The sequence below is a fragment of the Euleptes europaea genome, chromosome 1, assembly GCF_029931775.1.
Source record: "Euleptes europaea isolate rEulEur1 chromosome 1, rEulEur1.hap1, whole genome shotgun sequence".
In the NCBI taxonomy this organism is placed as follows: Eukaryota; Metazoa; Chordata; class Lepidosauria; order Squamata; family Sphaerodactylidae; genus Euleptes; species Euleptes europaea.
The window spans coordinates 95,614,371-95,635,088 of NC_079312.1; the positions used below are offsets into that span (position 1 = coordinate 95,614,371).

A 20,718-nucleotide genomic window follows, 5' to 3' on the forward strand; every position below is an offset into this window, starting at 1 on the left:
TCTGTTCTGCATGCCTTTCATGTTAGCACCTTTTTAGAATGTTGATAGGAGCAGCCATACTGGAATTAGGACCCTTGTCCGTTTCATCTGGTACCTATGCCCTTCTCGCACTTTCCAATAGTAGCCAGCACTAGATGCCTCAATGGAAAGTGTAAGTACCATAATGCATTTACCTACACAATGGTATATAATGGGGAAAGCATCTAATTCTCTTGCTAACTAGTGAATGAATTACACTTGAGTTTCATGCATTTTTGGGCTATGATTTACACTACAAATTAAATAATGTTATTAGAAATACAGTATGGTTTTAAAAGACTCAACACAGTGTTTAGGGTTAGATCAATGCATTTAACAATGATTATACAGGAACGAGATTTCTGATAGAAGATATGTGTGGAATGAGATTTAGGACTGAATAATACAAAAGTTCTAATACCGGAAATCATTACCATGATTATTAAATAGTAGGTGAGAACCAAGTAGTGGACATTGTGAATAGTGTGGGTATGGAACTTTCCCATAGAAGGAAGTGGCAAAGGGAATCTGTAAGTAAAAACTGACTTACATTCAAAGAATAAGAAAAACTCACCGTTAATATAAAAATTATATTAATTTTATATAAAATTAATATATAATAATTGATGAAAAATTAGACTGCTTAAATCCTAAATAAATTAATGGAATCTAAACTTCCAAACTATGTGCAAGATGGTAGCCTTAGCAATTAATTAATTAACTAACAGTTCCCAGCATGGCTGATACGTAGTTTAAGGTATATGCAATTTAATTAAAGGTAATTAAAAGCAAAAACAAACACATGAACACATGAAGCTGCCTTATACTGAATCAGACCCTTGGTCCATCAAAGTCAGTATTGTCTACTCAGACCGGCAGCGGCTCTCCAAGGTCTCATGCAGGGGTCTTTCACAACACCTACCTGCCTGGTCCCTTTAACTGGAGGTGCCGGGAATTGAACCTGGGACCATCTGCATGCCAAGCAGATGCTCTACCACTGAGCCACAGCCCATCCCCAAAGGTACAAACAAACAAGTATGAGCTGTTTGTGGATACAAGGGTCCAAATTTATTTACTCCTTCAACTGGGACCCTCGTGTCCACAAACAGCTCATACTTTTTTTGACCATGGCATGGATTGACACCATGTGCCAAATAGTATATGGGCCAATTATTGTATTATTGAGTGAAGGTGATTCATCAATTTATTAGCCAGTTCTCCTTAGGGCAAGCTCAAATCAGCTAAAGATCAATATTTTTTAAAACAGAAATGGGGGAGAAATTAATACAGTAAAAATGAAACTGCCAAATAAAAGTAGTTTTACCCAGTGTCTAAGGGACAACAGGCTAGGTGCCAGACAAACTTCTGTGAGAATGACATCCCACAACCAAGGTGCTGAGGTGCTGCCACTGAAAAGTCTGCCAATGCTAACGTCACATTAAATGGTGGAAGCAGAACAGAGCAGACCCAAGATGCTCAACAGAAGGGCCACTTGTGGCCCACAAGGTGTCTTGTAAGAGAAATAATATGACACTGGGACATTTGTAGGAGATCACTGGCACACCACGCCCTACCTACCATTCTTACCTACAAATTCCCTCACTACTACTTTCCCCCGACTGAGCTCAAATCTTAAGAGTAAGTCCAGCTGAAGGGAAAACAGCATTAGGATATTCATAATAAGAGTCAGCAGGTGCAGAAATTGTTAAGCTCCCCTCCCTTACGGATCTTCCCTTACCAGTGACACCCCACCTCTGCAATCCATTCCTCAGCAAATACAGGTTTGGAAACATGTTTACCAAGATAACATGCAATTCTGTCCATTACCTTCCTCTGTAATACAGTGTTAAAATCCATAATAGACTAGGCTTTCTATCGTGATTCAGCGGATATTTTATCTTCATCTGGAACCTCCTGGGCGCCAAGTACCCTTGGGTCAATCCTTCCTCTAATTATATGAACTTACAGCTATCACCTAATGACTGATCGAGTCAGTTGTGATAAGAGACTGCTCTGTCCTAGAACTATTTATAAACTTTTCAAAACATAGTACTATAAAAGCAACTCAGTACCAACCTGTAGGCTACCACAAGCAAATCTTCTCCAGTGTGATATATACACTGAGGGCAATAGCGTTGAATCCAAGAAATCCAGGATTCTTACTCAGCTATGAAGCTTAATCAAGTTATTGCCAATTGGTTATTGCCAATTTTGGGGGAAGTAAGGAGAACAGTGGTCACAGCAAATCTTCCAAAGCCTCCTCTTGGGTAAATTCAAGATTAAATTGCCAAAAAGAAAAGCAAGATCATTGCTTGGGGTTGCTTCTGATTCTCATGGAAGTGAGAAATATAGGTATTACCAAGGAATGCTCACGTGTTGTCTGAAACACTGGGAGAGGGGGGAACTGCCAGAATGTGTATATATGCAGGGGAAGGGCTGTAAATAGTATATACCTTCAATCTTTATGTCAATTCCATTCATTAACAGGAATAAAAATTTAATATTTAATTTGTAGAGATATTTGCATGTACCTCAATTCCCCAAAACATTTTGACTTCCCATGTTGCACTGTAGATTCCTATTTCAAAAGTTTAGCCATGTTTTACTTACGTGAAAGAGTGGCTGAGAGCAGCTAAAATAAGAATTTTTCATTTTCCACAGTAGGCACCCAAGTTTTCAGTGGCTATGCTATGGTATTTCTGATCTAACATGGCTTTAAAAGATGCCATTGTAAAAATTACGGTCAAAATGGGTAGTGAGTTCATGTATTAATAAGAAGCTGAGTATTTTTCTCCCTTATTTGTATGAAATGGGCCTATATTGAAATTAAGAAGCTATCTTCGGCTATCTTATGTTAGCAGTCCATGGAAAGGCAAGTTAATTGTGAACAGCCTGTGATACCATGATGCGAAGAGGGAAGGAGAAGTATTCTCAGACTTATAATCCTGACATATAGGAATTCTGTTCTCAAAGATCTTTATAAAGATTTGCCTCATCATTCGCAAGAACACATTGGTTGTAAACTGCTTCCTTATTCTATGTGGGGCAAAGGTGGAGAGGAAGGTACGCTCCTGGTTCTGTACCAGCAAGGTTCATTCCTGCTTGCCACATCTAGAGATCAAAAGTACCCACTCAGTAACATCTTTTCGACGCAGCATCAACTTCTGTAGAAAGCAACTGCCTCCCTCAGATCCCGAAGTTGGATCTGATCTGTTGCTCTCATTTACAAGTTTAGCAATAATTTACAAAGTATTTGTGCTAGATCTGATCAGGCAACCTTGAGCTCTTTAATAGCATACACATCTGAGCCTTATTACGGCACTGTCACATGGAGAAGAATAATACATAATAAGGGCACACTTCATTCCACCTCTGGGCTCCCATATGCCTAATTTCTACTGGATTTCTAGAGTTCTGGGGACTTTGTTTTATCATCCACCTGTTAGTCTCTTGCCTCTGCTTCTCTATTAGGCTTGAAGTCAGATCCTACTCAATCTAACAGACCGACAATTTTTTTTCTTTCCTAGCCCTAAACTCAAGTTCTTCCATTAATCCTAACCCCTTAAAAAAGCATCAAATCCACTTTAGATTTGGCATAACTCAGCAAATTTTAATGTAGTACTTTCAAATCCCATTGATTACAACCAGGGAGTTGTGTGCTTAAAACACTGCTATTGAAACTGATGTGCCCTAAAAACTCTAACGATGAACTAGGAAGTATGTCATCCCCAAAAAAGCACCTGTTAAATTTACAGAAGCACAGAAACTTTCATTGATTATTTTAAGAAATAATCCTTATTATGCAGGAAGTCCCTCCCACCTAAACAAGATTAATTCATCAAGGTTACAACCACTAGCATCTTAGGCACTGGCACCATCGTCGTTCATCACAGAAATAAAACGCCTTAGGAAAAACTACAGGAGATTAAACAAAGTTAATTTTAAAATAGAGCTACAATAATAAAGCTTCTTTAAAAGGAAACACGATAAAGTCCATCGTTACTTCCACACAATAAAATGATACGGCAGCAAAATTATGCTTAGGCTATTTACCAGGCTCCTTATAAAAGAATACTGAAAGCTTGGTATTCATACCTGGGAAGCATCTTTGTCCCTTGAACAAGCACCACTTTTCGGAATCTCTGTGAACACTCCTGTTAGGAGGACCAGCTGCCAACCCAGGTTAATAATAGCAGTGAACCACATTCATCCAGAGCCACAAGACTGTCAGGTGACAGATCCAGAGGTCTGAATTTAACTGAAACAAAAGACGTTCCATGCTGTAGCACCAAAAAGGAAAGAGAGAGAAAAAAGAGAGGAGGAAAGCTTCGTGCCTGAGGCAGGCTTACCCCCAAAAAACACAACCCTTCAAGGAAAAAAAAGCAGGGATCTGAAGCAGAACACGGGCTCTTCCGCAAGGATCCATGGTTAGATGCAGCCCCACGCTTTCATAACAGAAAGCCTGACTTTCCATTCTGTTGCTCAGCCCAGAATTTTTACTACAGCAAACATTCTCTGATTGCCCCCTCCCCTCTACTTCCTTTGTCTCCTCAAGTGTATTACTGCAGAGGACAGAAGATCAATCTAATTCACCAGCAGGCTAAGTGCCCCTTTGGCAGCCAATGTAGACTGTACATGCCAGTTAAACCTAGCCTCCTCCTTTAGCGAAACCGATACGGGCTGAGCCTCATGACCACGGTCCCCTGGCAGCTGCGGCTGCAATCCCGCAACTCCATAGTCCACGTTTGTCGGGAATTCAGACTGATCGAAGGGGAAAAGACAACAAAGCAGCCTCCTCCTCTCCAGCGACCTCCCTCCTTTCATTTTCTACATTCTTGGGAGCGGAAGATGCCTGTGTTCAACCCTTGCTGACAAGCTCAGCCAGAGGAGTGGAAAAGCAAGCCCTAATCGCCGTCATGTGACCCAGAGCTGTCAGTATATGCCACCTGGATCTGCAATGAGCTTGCCAGCCAATCCCAGCTCTCCGCCTTGCATGCATGCATACAGATTTCACCACGAAAATAAGGCCATTAGCCGTTTAACTGTGTCGAGGTCTTGTTTGGGTGCCTGGTTTATTGCACCGCAAAAAGAAGAGGAATAATGTTTGTGATTAGGCCAATTTAATGAGACAGCTCCGGACTGCACAAACTCCAGCAAGTTTGAATGGAAGAAAAATGGGCTACTTTAGCATTTTCCCTGCACAACCCCCTGAAATCTTCACCCTCCAGTTCTCCCTAGCACAGATCTTCTGTATGAACAAAGGAGGCACTGTGAGCTCTGGAAAGGCTCATTAATATTACAAGTGAAACCCCAGAAACTCCAAAGACTATTGGATGGCAATTATACTGCTTACCACCCCTGGCTAGCTCCTGTAAACATGATTGTGTAACTGCTCTTGGGGCAATGCACCAATTTGGATGGAGCTGATAAGAGAAATTTGGTTATAAAAGTAATCTTGTAGGGTATGTTTTATGATCTTGGAGGAAGAGTAAAGTACAAACTGCTGGAAAAAAACTCCAGCGCACTCTCCTGGCTGTGTTCTATCTTTCCCCCCAACCTCTTGTGTTGTTTTAGCGTGAGTGTAACTTTTACTGTAATTACAATATATATTATGGAATAAGTAAATGGGGGGGGGGGGAAATAATTCAGGGAATTCAAGTCCATACAGTTCATTAGGGTGATTTTCAAAAAAAGATCACTGCATCTTTTTTTAAAAGTTTAGTATTGCACTTGGAGAAGGAAAGTTAATCATTTGTTTCAGTACTGTCTTTTTAAAATGCAATAATATAAAAAAATTACATCTCAAAAAAAGAAACTATGAAGTTCTGTAAGCCTTGCTTAAACTTTTGGACAGATTTATCCTTGTTGGTCATGTGTTAAAATATTGTCCTTTATTTGTGGGGGGGGGGAGATATGATTCTTGGTTCTCTATAAATCTAGTTTGTAAACTATCAAAAGTTTCTGTGAAACGTTCATGCTTAATTTCATACAGCCTATTAAATAGTCTTTCTGGGGCCCCATAGATTACTATAGCCTCAACAGTAATTTTCCATCTGAGAACTCTCTGTGTATGGACTGTGCCATTTCACAGAGCACTGAAGTCTTATGATTCCCCCCAGAGGATTTCCTAATCTATTTGTTGAGTTCCACTGAAGAACACCAAATGTGTGCAAATAGATGTGCAGGATTCTAAAAATTATATAGTTAGCTGCATAACCCCCCCCCCCAAAAAAAAAGGGCTTTGGACCTGGGGGTTTTCAAACAGGGACCTCTCCCTCCTCATCCTGCAAGGCAAATTACTATTGAAACTAAAGGGATTTTCTGAATCAGTTATGCAGGTGGTAAGGAGGTACTTATCTGCACTTGAAGGGGGGGGGAAACACAAGTTACTCTCACAGGACAAGATGACATGTGGAATTCTGGGACTCAGACAATATTCTTGACCTTTATTATTGCCTTGTCCTATGTGCCATGTATGAAATATTTTTAATGCATGCCAAAAACAACAACAACATTAGAACTGGAAACTGTTGTTCTCAGTGGTTTCTGATGACTGCACTTAAACTTAATCCAGTTTAACAGCAAAAATTGATTGACCAATCACTTCTATGTTTGATTAATTTCCGTTCAGATAACAATAACTGGAATTCTTCATATCAATAAAATATATTTGTAGGAGGAAGCTCAAAAGTCTGCTTCAAATTTTAGTGTATGAATTCTTAGTGTGCTCACAATGGGGGTAGCCCAGGTGGATTTGGTTGTTACTTTATCTTCTCATGAGCATGACCTTACCAAAATTAGATGGGGATTGGTGCAACTACAATTACTCTTTTAATTTTGGCTGGATTATGGCCAGCGTTAGTATATGGAATGTAACACAGACTACGTATGCCCACACTGTCGAAATGAAATGCTGCCATATGGAAGTATACTACTTGAGCTCAAAAAGATTAGTGATGTCAAAAGTGACCTTTTCTCTTGAGCAATGTAATGGGGAGAAGTTAGTGACACCAATGTATTATGTAAATATTTATTTACAGGAGTAACTTTCCATATTACCTCATTCAAAACTACCAGCACATAAAAGAGCTTTTAAAACCAAGACACAATAGCTGTCTAGTAAGTGATCAGGAAAATACGTGACTGGATTTCCACTAAAGCCACAGGAAATAAAGGCTAGCCTCATAAATGTAAACAGAGCAACGAAAAGTAGAAAGCAAGCAGGTGAGACTCTCCAACAAACTGCAGTACTTGATTTGTGTTCTGAGACCTTTCCTGTAAGATACCTTAATCTGCTATCTCAAGAGGGTTGCCAATCTCCAGGTACTAGCTGGAGATCTCCTGCTATTACAACTGATCTCCAGCCAATAGAGATCAGTTCACCTGGAGAAAATGGCCGCTTTGGCAATTGGACTCTATGGCACTGAAGTCCCTCCCCTCCCCAAACCCTGCCCTCCTTAGGCTCCACCCCAAAAACTTCCCTCCGATGAGGGACCTGGCAACCCTATACATCAATGAGCTTGTCCTGTTGTTTAGACATTGCAGTATAGCATTAGCTGCTGCTGCTTCTTTTTTAAACTTCAGTTTAATTTAATTTTTATTTTAAATATAATCTAACATAAGAACAGGCCATTTTAAATTTTAATTGCTAACCCACATTCCTAGAAATTAGAGTTACATTTCCCCACGTCTTCTTGGCCAGCTTGCTCAGGTTAACGTCAAGGCCATGAGTTTGAGTCTCACACTGGCCATCCAGGTTAAACAGAATATTTTTCATGAAATTACTCAGAGCCAAAGAGGCCATGAGCTTTCCTCATAGTAAAACAACTATTTATGCTTGCAGCACAGTAGATTTCTTTCAACAGCCTGCATACCTGATGCAATGCATTATTGTGATCCGGTTAGGCAAACTATCCGACAGCTGAATGCACAAATAAAATATACTAATTTTTGCAAAGTAATTAAATATACAACTTTTAACACATAGCTGGCTCCTTATTCTCCCCACTTAAGACTCCCGCCACCAAACTCAATGGAAGTTGTGTGGAAACAGAGGTTTACAGCGAAGTGTCATACAACAGGCTGAAAACCTCAAGAAAGCAATATCATGAAATGTGATAAGTAATTTTAAGAAAAGCCTTTCCCTACAATCCATACTGCATCCAAGTGAATTCTGATGGACATGATGGAAGATACAAAAGGTGTCAGCTTAATGCTGAACAAACAAGTTAAGGATAGCTATAGTCAAAATAAACAAGGCAAGTAAGAAGCCAATGCACAGTTAAACTACACTGATACACCAATGTTTGTTTTGTATCCCATTCCCAATTGCAGTCTATTATAAATAGACACCAAACAAGCCTACATAATACCAACTGGTACTGCAAAACAACGGGGCATTTTTCCCCAAGCGAAACAGTTATTTTATTGTGCACCCCCAGCTACTCAGATAGCTGGACAGTCTTTCCCCAGAGCTATTAAAATGGAAGTGTGGATGGTGCAGTATTGTGTGCATTTAACGGAAAGGTCTTGGAAGGTGGGGGGGGGGACTAGAGCTCTTTAATTAATACGAGGGTTAATTAGAGATCATAAGAGGGATACCTTGTGTCTCTCAAGGTCACATTTTGATAAGCTACACGACATTTGCAAAAAGCACATTCACTTTCCTTCAACACACAATTAGTTTTACATGCAGTTCTGGTGGCTTTCTTTCAAGTATCTTCCTAAGAACCACAGCTTTCATTATTCTGTTTCATTATATCTGACATGCAAGACCACTGTAACACTGCCAGGTGTTGCATTTCTCTGCAACTGCAATTCTATGCATACACTCACCTGAGAGCAAATCCTGTTCTATTCATCGAGACTTACATTGACACAAAATATTTGCAGCATTGGGCTGCAGCAATGGCTGCTGCCCTCAGAAGACTTGTGGCAAAGTGTAACTCATGATGGGCTTGATATGATGCAGCAGATAAAATCCTATGCCCCTCTTCGATTTTTGTCTTTGCATTATTTCAGACAGTATCACGGCCTTAGCAAAGGGATATTTACATATCTCCTGCACACTTGCACAAACTACTTTTCATACAACCACTAAGATCACTTCACATGAGAATAACAGAGACTATTGCCACCGGTTAGGGCTGCCAGCCTCCAGGTACTTAGTACAAGAATATGCTGGAATATCTGCAAAAACAGTTTGTATTGGAAAACCAAACAAACAACAACAACAAGCGCTATATACAGAAGCGACAATTCACATCAGTGAAGTTCTATGTACAGTACATACATTTCCATAAGCATATACAGCAATCTAGGCATATAATTTTTTTGTATCCTAAATGCAGGTAGATGTTCAATGGATGTTCATGTTACTAAAGAACAAGGTGAAGTGCTGGGATACGATCGTTTCGGAGTCTTCTTCAGTCCCACATCTACACAAAAGTACACAATACACAATGTTCTAAACTATCCATACAATAATCAATTACTAGTATTACAAAAAAAATTTGTTACATTTCACCATATATACCTAGATTGCTGTATATGATTATGGCAATTTATGTACATAGAACTTCAGTGATGTGAATTGTCACTTCTGTATATAGCATGTGTTGTTGTTTGTTTGGTTTTCCAATACAAACTGTTTTTGCAGATATTCCAGCATATTCTTGTACTAATTTCCTAACCTATGGTAACAGTACAGAGATGTTTATTTTTGTTGGAACCTCCAGGTACTAGCTGGAGATCTCCTGCTATTACAACTGATCTCCAGCCGATAGAGATCAGTTCCCCTTGAGGAAATGGCCGCTTTGGCAACCTAGGGTTGCCAGGTCTCTCTTTGCCACCAGCGGGCGGTTTTTGGGGCGGAGCCTGAAGAGAGCAGGGTTTGGGGAGGGGAGGGACCTCAGTGCCATAGAGTCCAGTTGCCAAAGTGGCCATTTTCTCCAGGTGAACTGATCTCTATTGGCTGGCAATCAGTTGTAATAGAAGATTTCCAGCCACTACCTGGAGGTTGGCAACACTAGTGGTTCCCCATTTTAAAGCAATACAGTGAAGCTCCTTCCAAACCAGCTCTACGGCTCTGTGTTTCTCTCCAACCAAGTTCCTTCAGTTGTCATAGTCTGAACCTACCGACATGCACAAATAATATTTTCTACCATTAAAATCCAGCTCCTTGTGGATGGACTATTACAAAAGCAGAGCCCGTGTTGGGAAACACGGTTGCCAGAATGAAGTCAACAGACTCCAGGTTGACTGAAGCAGCTGGAAAAGGCCTCCAACAAGCAACCTGATCCAAGCAGCACTAACAACTGAGCTTAAATCCCTTCCCATACTGCTTTGTGGGCCTGGAAAGATTTTTTTTAAAGCCCTTGTGCTTTGGTATGCATTTGCGCTGGTATACAAAATGCGCTGGTATACAAAATGAGACTGCATGTGACAGCAGATGTGCACGCTTCAGCTGGTGTGATACTTGTGCTTGCAGACATGCGTAATAATGTGTACTAGACCAGGGGTCTCAAAACTGCGGCTCCAGAGCCGCATGCGGCTCTTTGGCCCGTTGAGTGTGGCTCTCCGAACTTGGTTCGGAGCCCCTGCTCTTGCGCCCACTTGCGCCGGCAGCCGGGCTGCGTAGCCAGCGTGCCTGAGAAAGAGAGAGAGAGCGGGCGAGCGGGCGTGCTGTCTCTCCCCCCCCCACGCCATGGAGAATGGCCGGGTCCCCCTTCCCCTTGCCCTCAATGGTTGGGAGGCTAAAGCCTCCCCTCCCCTCTAGCAGCGCGATTGCTGGGCGGGCGGCTCAGCGGTTCCTGCCCCCCCGCCTATCCGCTGTTGGGCTTCCTTTGGTAGACCTGGCCTCCGGCTGAGTCCCATTGGGAGGCCATCTACCCACTGGCTTTCTTGGCGGTAGACCTGGACTCCGAGGAGGGGGAAAAAGTCCCCCTTCAGAGTCCAGGTCTACCAACTGGCGTCTAAGGGCCTCCGGAGGCCAGGTCTACTGCCAAGAAAGCCAATGGGTAGACCTGGCCTCCCAATGGGACTCAGCCGGAGGCCAGGTCTACCAATAGGCTTTTATGGCGGTAGACCAGGCCTCCAGACGAAGACTCCGGATGGGGAGGGGGAAATGGCAGGGACTTACAATTTAATTTTTATCAATAAATAAGATCACTATTAAGTATGATATCAAGTTTTATTCAGTGTACCTATAGTTTAATTAAGACTTAAAACTTTAATTAAAGTTTATTAAGTTAATAAACAGTGTACCTACCTATATAGTTTAAGTTTAAGAAATTTGGCTCTCAAAAGAAATCTCAATCGTTGTACTGTTGATATTTGGCTCTTTTGACTAATGAGTTTGCCGACCCCTGTACTAGACAAAGACTCCCACAAAAAGTATGCATGAGCCCTTAATTAAGAATTATTCTACCCCACCTTTCTCACTCTCCATGGTGGTCCAAAGCAGTTCTGAATACAAATGTTTTTTCTGTATCCAAGTATGTTCTAGCCCAGGGGCCTACAACATGATGCCTATGGGTGTCATGGCACCCACTGACCCTTTCCTGGAGCCCACCAAGTGCTTTTAGAAAGTGGGATGGGCTAGATGAAGCATTTGCCCAGCAGGGCTTTCTGATTGGCTGGGCAAATTAAAAGGCATCCTGCTATACAGGGCTTCTGCCTGAAATGTACTATTGCGTAGAATTTCACTAACCTCACTCCTTAACATTTGTGGTTCTCCTGCAGCAACCATACTGGAACTGGCTCCACCTCCTGTGGCAGCCATTTTGTGATTGTGCCCACTGCCCTGTATTAGAATTCCAAAGGTGTCCACGGAGTCAAAAAGTTGGGGACCCCTGCTCTAGCCACTTTAAAGTTTGCACAGGGTCCATAAGTCAAGAAGAGGTGTGCTATTAAAAAAAAAGGTGAACAACAACTGGTAAAATTACTTATAGGTATTAGCCTTGGAATTCAAACAGGGCAAGCAGTAGGCAGCAGATGTAGGAAACTCAGAAGCTTAGTTTGACGAAGTACTACATCTCCCGAAGTAAAAATACCAGGCTAGGTGGCTACTCTGGTTGTTTCCTAGGATGCATTTGTCAGCCCTTGTTAGTTTTCTTCCTAAAAAGGCTTCAAGGGTTGTAATAAACTAGTAAATGCTCAAATGATTTTTTAAAAAGTATTGCATAGTTCTCCAAAACAAAGCATTTGAAACCTAAGAAAGGTGATGCGAACTCAAAAGATGTTTAAAATTAACACCTTTGGGCTCAAAGCTCCCCCCCCCCCAAATCACTGCGTCAAAGTAAAGTATATAAAGGTACCTTATGTTGTGAGGAAAGATGCTTTGCTGGTATGCTTCCCTCAGAGTGCCACTCTGTGGCCACATGTAGAACTTGCTCCTCTTTCCCCCGGGTGCAAAATCTGCCATTGCGTTAACAGGTTTTTAAGTGTTTCAATGTAAAACACCATAAAAGACCAACATGAACACACCCCTGGAGCCCAGCATATGGCAGAGGTTGCCATAATTGAGGAAGCAACCTGTTTAGAGAGATAATTTACACACCCTACAGCACTCACTAGGCAAGTCTTCTGTGGAAAACTGCTTTGCCTGTGAAAGCGATACGGCTTAATGGAAAGCTGCGAGCACTCCTTGGCTGTAATCCCTACCCATATAATTGATTAAAGAGACTGTACTCGTGACTGGGTGATAATTGAGCAGCAAATCAATCTCCAGACAAGTATTTGTCAGTCATATCAGGAAAGCGATTGTTACAGAGTGTTGGTAAGGTGACACTGTTAGAAACATAAAATATGATACTGCTATTATATTTCATCCACTACTTCAGGGCAGGCAAAATATAATGCCATTAAGAATAATAACAATATGGTTTACCTAAAATCACTGGTTTTAAAAATGCTTTTAAAAAAATGACTCATTTCCAGTTAACTAGCGTATTAGCTTCATTGATTAGTATTTATTAAATAAATGTAAACTGTGCCATGACCTGTAAATAGGGTTGCCAACCTCCAGGTGGTAGCTGCAGATCTCCCGCTGTTACAATTTATCTCCAGGTGACAGAGATCAGTTCACCTGGAGAATATGGCCACTTTGGAAGGTGAACTCTATGGTATTATATTCTATTGAAGTCCCTCCCCATCCCCGAACCCCACTCCCCTCAGATTCCACCTCCAAAATCTACAGGTATTTCCCAACATGGAGCTGGCAACTTTACCTATATGGCCCAGGCTACCTCAATCTCATTAGGTCACAGAAGCTAAGCAGGGTCGGCCCTGGTTAGTACTTGGATGGGAGACCACCAAGGAAGTCCAGGGTCTCTACACAGAGAGAGGCAATGGCAAACCACCTCTAATGTCTCTTGCCTTGAAAATCCTGCAGGGTCACCAAAAGCTGGGTGCAACTTGGTGGCACTTTCCACCCCCACAAGTAACTTTGCACATTACCAAAACCTCAATGCAAGTGTAAACGCTGGAGTGTAAATGCTGTAGTTAAGAATGAAAAAAAAATCTCATCAGTTTTCTGAAAATTTCAAATGATTCCTATATTATTACTGTTAGACGTAAAGGCAAACAAGGTATTCCCTGAAACAAAACAAAAAACACTTTGCTAGCATTAAATATCAATTCAGAAAGTTCAATCTTTAAGTTTTTTGTAATCAAAACTGGTACAAGATGGAAGGAGCTTGTTGATTTATGTCAACTTACTGTGCAGCACTTCTAAGCATGCTGCGAAGCAGTTGTCTGATATTTATTTTTATTCTTATAAGTAGGGCTGTTGAAAAAAAAATCCGGTAAAATTCGGATTCGCCAAAATCCGGCCCGTTTTGATCCGGGAAAGTCCGAACTCCCCCGATTCGGATCCGTGGAATTCGGCTTGGAATTCCACATTCCTGAATAAATTCGGCCCAATAAAGTTGGCAGCGTGGATCACTTTAAAGAGCTACCCGCTCGCTTTCCCGGGAGCCCCGGGAAGGCGGGCGGGTAGCTCTTTATACAGATCTGCGCTGCCAAGACCCACCTGCCCGCCTTCCCGGGGCTCCCAGGAAAGTGGGTGGGTGACTCTTTAAAGTGAGCCGCACTGCCACCCATGGCAGCGCGGAGCAGTTCAAAGACCCACCCGCCCGCCTTCCCGGGGCTCCCAGGAAAGCGGGCGGGTCTTTAAACTGATCTGCCATGGCTGGCAGAGCGGATCAGCTTAAAGACCCCCCCGCCCGTTTTCCTGGGAGCCTTGGGAAGCGGGGCGGGGGGCTTTAAACTGCTCTGCGCTGCCAGGGCTGGGGGGCTTTAAACTGCTCCGCAGAGATTGGGGGGAGATTGGGGGGCAGGGAAGGTGATCCCGGGGCCAGGATCGCCCGGGAGATTGGGGGGGGGAGATTGGGGGGAAAGGGAAGGCGATCCTGTCCCCCGCCGGGTTGAGCTCTCTGGAAGGCAAGCTTGCTTGCTTCCGCGGTCCCCTGAACTTGCCGTGTTCGGGACCGCGGTTTCCCACCGTTCTGCAGTTCGGCTCCATCTGAACTGAAAACCACTGGATTGGGTGAAATTCGGCTGTTTTCCAGTTCGGATGGAACCGAATCGACAGCCCTACTTATAGGGACACTTTTAACCCACCTCCCAAACCAAACCAGATTCAAGGCAAGTTACAATGATAATAATAGAAAGATTACAATAAAAACCCTGGTCATCTGCTTAAACCTAACATTTCTATCTCTGTTCTTCACCAAACAGCTACAGAAGGACAGCACTGGAATTAACTTCACAGTCAGAACCTGCAGACCCTAACATACATAGTTACAGATGCCATGCAGCAAGTGAAAGCGTCTGAATCACCATGTTATTGAGGAGTGGGGAGAAAGGCAGGTAGATGGAATGCTGCAGAGAAATCCACACTCAGCAATTCCTTTCACCTGAGCTCTCAAAATATACTAAAAGGTAAAGGCAGTCCCCTGTGCAAGCACTGACCCATGGGGTGACATCAGATCCCAATGCTTACTAGGCAGACCATGTTTACGGGGTGGGTTGCCATTGCCTTCCCCAGTCATCTACACTTTACCTCCAGCAAGCTGGATACTCATTTGACCGACCTCGGAAGGCTGGAAGGCTGAATAAACCTTGAGCCGGCTACCTGAAACCGACTTCCATCGGGATCGAACTCAGGTCGTGAGCAGAGCTTTTGATTGCAGCTTACCACTCTGTGTCACGGGGCTCTCTCAAAATATACTAGCACCATAGTATTTAATTCTAATCCAATATCACCACTCCAACAGTATGGCCAGCAAGACTATGAACAGGGCTTCAACAGAAAGGTACGAAAAGAAATGGTCTCCACTGGGCTCATGGGCCACATACATTTTACATAAATTGTGCAGATATGAACCGAAGGGCATTCTAGCATCTACCTAAGGCTACTGAGAGTTGCACTACCTCCCACACAGACAGCACACCATTTCCACCTGGTCCCACCCATTGGCCAGGAAATGAGCAGCCGCAGGGATTTCGTTTCCCCTCACCCCCTCTAGAAAGCAATACTTTGATCCAATAACTGTTGTCTAGGGAAAGACAGTCTGGCATCTGCCACCAGGCAAAGGTTCAATGGCTGTTAAGTAGTTGCCCCCTTTTGTACTTCTTTAATATTCTGTCTGTAACCCATCTTGAAAATAATGTGGGGCGTAAATCTGGAAGGTAAATGCTGAAGAAAAAGAAAATAAAAACCAGATGTATGACCGGACTCAACCATTAATGGTTTTCAGGAACAGCTGAACATAAGAATAATAACTCTTGACAGAACATTTGATGCTCGTGGAAGTGATCCATGAGCACATAATTTATGGAAATGTTGGATTGGGTGTCCTTTTTTATACTTGGAAGTGTTCTTAAAGTGACTTAAAAAGGTCTTGAAAACACAACAGAACACCACCAATAGTCTGGATTTTTCTAGCATTGCTAGATTAACCTTCATTTATTCCCCACCCCTTCCCCCCAAGCTGATTAAAAGGGCTGGAGCCGAAGAGAGAAAGAGAAAAAAAGGCATCATTTGGTTAACACCCAAGCCTTCACACACAAAGCAGGGTGTCTCCAAGATTCACAATAATCAGTATATGAGTCCTGTTTGACTGTGTCCCTCATGTGACTACTTCATTAGGTGTTGATTCATTCAGTCATGAGACCCAGAGGAGATGTGAGCAAACAAGGATGCAAGGTCTAACCTCAAAGGAATGGCAATGCCTGTTCTGCCAGTTTACTGTATTAGCAGTGCAAAAGAAGGAAATACAGTCCCAAAATATAAAGGCCACACTCCTTTGTACTTGTGAAAGGATTGCGAAATTTGCTTGAGCCGTATAAGATTCTCTTGTCTAAAAGGACTCTTATTTCAATTCTTGGTTTGCTTGGTTAATGACAATGTAATACTGATAATGTACATTTAAACTGAACTAGTTTTCTTTAGGGTTGGATCCTATGCTGCTAATGGGAGCCTTCCTCTCACAGAAGCAATATGTTCTACTGGACAAACACTTGCACTATCTTTTTTTGTTTCTGTCCAAAAGAAAGCCTGTATGAGATTTGAAAACATGCATAACTGTTTGAATTTTGTGTACTGTGACCCAAGAAGGAATGAAATGTCTGTAAATCAGTTGGAGGAGGTGCTTGTGAAACTTCTACAACATAGTCTGGATCATTTGCAGGCCAGCTGATGGAATTGTATGTCCCAAGAATAATTTTTTTATTTGCCTGCATTTGGCCAAGTTGAGTCTCAAGCCTGTTTCACTTACACATTTTAGTACACATTGCAGGCTATTTTCATGACCAAATACAATACTATCATCCATATAACACTGAACTCCATGCAGGGACTTGAGGACTAGAGGCATCATTATTTGGGAGGTGTTGGGAGTAGAAGCAAACTCCAAATGGGACCTGTTTAAAACAAAACAGTGCATCATGTGTACTATAGGCTGTAAGGTTTCTGTTACCTTTATGCAGTACCCCCTGGTAAAATGAACGCTAACAATCAAGGATAAACATTTTTGCTCTAGGGTTCTGCAAATACTTCTTTGTGTGGAAGTGGATGGCTGGCAATCACAATGGCTTTGCTTGGTTCTCTAAAATCCACACCAAGGTGAATGTCTCCATCCTTCTTTTATACTACCACTATTGGTGAAACCAATTTATATGAACCAAGTTGTTCTTTGATGTCTTTCTGTACTAGTTTCTAAAGCTTTTCTGATATAACCTATCTGCTGAGTGTGGATGGTAAACACCATGACTTCTGTGGTACATGTGTTACATTATGTTGCATTTTCACCTTGAGAACAAACTCCTGTAGACAGCCAAGTTTATCTTCAGTCACAGCTGAGACTGGTGTTTGCAATGTAGCAGTGCTGGTCTGAGAAGGATCAACGTGTCCATCAACTAACTTAAGATTTAATGCAGTAAAAAAATCCCTACCAAGGGTAAGAGTGCCATTAGGGACAATGTAGAATTCTAAAGATACAGAACATACATCAAAACTCAGACAGCCACATATAGGGATCTGCTTTTAAAAAAATAGCATACCAAGTGTAATTTGGGTTCAGTAAGTGGCACATTTTTAAAGTAACATAAATAGATTAAATCAGACAATACAGAGACTGCTGACAGTATCCTGCATTCATTCAATACTCAGACTTTTCTGAGGCTTCAGCAGATACCTTTATAGTGCACATAATTTTTTTCCTGCAACTGATTCCGTCCACTTTGACAGTATGTTCTTTTGTTCAAAGTAGTTGCTACAGCATATTTTGGTAGTAGTTGCTACAGCATATTTTGGTAAAGTGTCCAGTTTTTTTGCAACAGTTGCAACTGGGCTGTTGTGGCACAGAGTTTTACCATAGGGTTTCCAGCAATTCCTAGAAGGGTGTGACGTCACTTCCAGGTTTTCCCCAGAAGCGATGTGATGCCATCACCTGCCTGCCACCACCACTCATCTTTCATCAGTTGCCAGTCCAACATCACAGGCAAGGAAATGCATGCTTCCATCTACCTCACAAAAAGTAAAGAAACACACAAATATATTGTATTATTCAGGGAAAGAAGAGATCACTAAATACAGGACTGCAGATTTCAGAATCAGCCCTGTGTTTTTGGCATCATTTAGCCACCCTGAACCACAAGGAAAGGCAGGGTATGCATGTTTTAATGAATAAAAAAAAAGTAAAAATATATAGTTAATAAATGCAAATAAGAGCATCAGGCTTCTTATTACAATAGCTGGATCTGTCCTTGTGCCCCTGACACCTATATATAATCCAATAAATTCAATCATGTATTTTCAGGATAAAAAACCAAGAGACACTCAAGAGATGGGATTGTGAAGTGAAATGTCCATGAGTATGAAGCTGTCAAAATTAATTTCTGCTAAAAGAAAATATACACAATGTCTAATAGGGCAATCCTTAACAGAGTCATACCCTACTACACACATTTATTTCAGTGTGTGTTATAGGTCGTATCTGGTCCCTGCTGTCAGGGATTCACAAATGTGGTCTTCATTCCACCTACCTCTAATTAGCATGATGAGTCCCAGCCATCTTTCTTAGCTTAAATTGTGAAGGCGATCTCCCCACAAGCCCAGGACAATTTCACCTATACAGGCCAGCAGTCCTCAGATACATTCCAGGCCCCAAAAACTTAAACACATTGCTGTATTTGTTAGTTTTGTTATTTCCCATTGACTTGGCCTCCCAATGTCCTCTTAGGTCTTCCCCACCATGAAATTTCTGCTTATGGGATGTAACATCAAGTGCATTCAAAGAATGACCAGATTTCACCCTTTGCTATTATTTATGATCAATATCAGTATTTGTGAAGGTATAATATTAATCACCCTAAAGAAGACTGGGCATAAACATTATTGGCAAATGTCAAAAAGTTACAGGCCCATTCTGCATCAATTGATCTAACTACGTCTACAAAATCTCCTGCATTCTGTCACAAATCTGCTACAAACTGCAGGCGTGGGCCTGATAAAAGATATTACATTGCTGCAGCTTTTCTTGTTTTTTCCTAGCAGACCAACACATCTACCTGCGATTTTTTTTGTGTGTGTGTGTGGAGCAATTTCTAGAGCAATTGCCTTTTTTGGAATAAAATTATTTTCATATATAATCACCACCATCACTTTTGCTATTAAGAGTAACAGCCTGCTCATAGCTATGTCATCAATACTGCCGGCTGCTTGAGGCGGCTAGGACTTCGAAAAAGGACGTCTTTTCCTCTTCAAGTCTGTCTCCTGAGCAACAGAATAAACTGTTTCTAGCACTGCTGGTATCTACTCTCGGCAGATGTGAAGGTGTTCACATAAAAACAACTCTGTCTTCTCAGAGAAAGAGGCAGGATATTCAGTTTTCCTGTCCCACTGCTCCGGAACACTAACAGGGCTTTCCTGGCCATTTGAGGGCAGACAGGAAACCCCAATGAAACAGCTGGCAGGGCTGCACAGCTGAAAGAAAACCAGAGGCACTACAAGGAGCCATTGATATGTCTGCATTATGGGTGGAGGGGGGGGGGAGAAAGAACTCTGAGGCAGGAACTGTATGAATTGTCATCCCCCCCCCCAGGAAGTTTCACACACCCCCTCGTTTTAAAAAGGGGCCTTTCTGACATAGCTCTTCTACACCTCTTCGTTCTGTTAAAGCAGCTTGTTACTTAAAATTATTTCACAATAAAGATGCTAATAAGCTGCAGCCCATGGTATGAGCAGAACCAAACAATGAAGCTGCCAGACACAACGTAAGGGGGGGAGTGGGGCAAGGAAGGTTTCAGGCACATGAGATACGGGGAAATGTGGGGACTCGGTAATTAGGGATAAGGAAGTTTCCTTCGGACTTTTTTTTTTTTTAGTATGATGTTACAAAGCAGAGGGAAGCTGTTTCAAAGGGAGAGAAATGAAGAGAGGATTTATGAGAAGAGTGGCATAAAGCTGGATTATACTTAATGTATTATTTTATTCTGCCATCTACACTCAACTATGGCTCCATTCCTTCCCATGAGGGAGTGGGTATGTGCTCTTCCCTACCGGTACAAGAATGAAGTTTGTCACTTTCATCTCATTAAATGGGCTTTTGCTCACAAAAAAACGTATGCTACAATAAATGTGTCACTTTGTAAGGTGCCACAATACTTCTATTTTGACTGCAGAATGTTGCTCTCTAGACATGACCGAAGTTAGTAACCCTTTAGGTATGACACTGTACACCATAAAATCAACACATGTACAAGGGGAATCGTCATGAGTGTGCTGGTCCTGCCCCCACCCCCCACCCCATGACATGGGAGTAGAGAGCTTACAGTGCATTTGTGCTCACTTGACCTCTATGGGCGTTGAAATCACTCCACGTAATGTCACGTAGGCTACAGCCAGTGCAGTGGTTAATGGTGGACTGGGACCTGGGACAACCAGGACTGAATCCCTGTTCTGCAGGCCAGGTAACTTTGAGCCTGTCACAATTGGTCAGCCTAACCTACCCCCCAGAGCTGTATTGTTATAAAGATAAAGTGGTGGAGGGGAGAATGATATAAAACTAAATAAATAATAAAATAATACAGAGTGTGACATGAGAGCTTTGCACATACAGCTTTAAGTGAAAGAATATATGATCTGGCTCATCACATGTACATCTGTATGTCTAAGCTCCCATGTTATAAACTACC

At 42.1% G+C, this 20,718-nt stretch overlaps 1 protein-coding gene across 3 annotated transcripts in view; it reads right to left on the bottom strand.

The window, feature by feature from the left end:
* The window catches only part of FNIP1 (folliculin interacting protein 1), a 109,637-nt gene that overhangs the window by 66,945 nt on the left and 21,974 nt on the right, over positions 1 to 20,718 (bottom strand). The window contains exon 1 of one of the 3 annotated variants that reach the window (XM_056854336.1): positions 4,114 to 4,258. The exons of the other annotated variants lie outside the window; for them this stretch is intronic. Coding sequence (XP_056710314.1) covers positions 4,114 to 4,124 — 11 coding nt within the window. The 5' untranslated portion in view covers positions 4,125 to 4,258. Of the gene's footprint in view, positions 1 to 4,113; positions 4,259 to 20,718 lie in introns of those variants that run through there. 3 annotated transcript variants of the gene reach the window in all.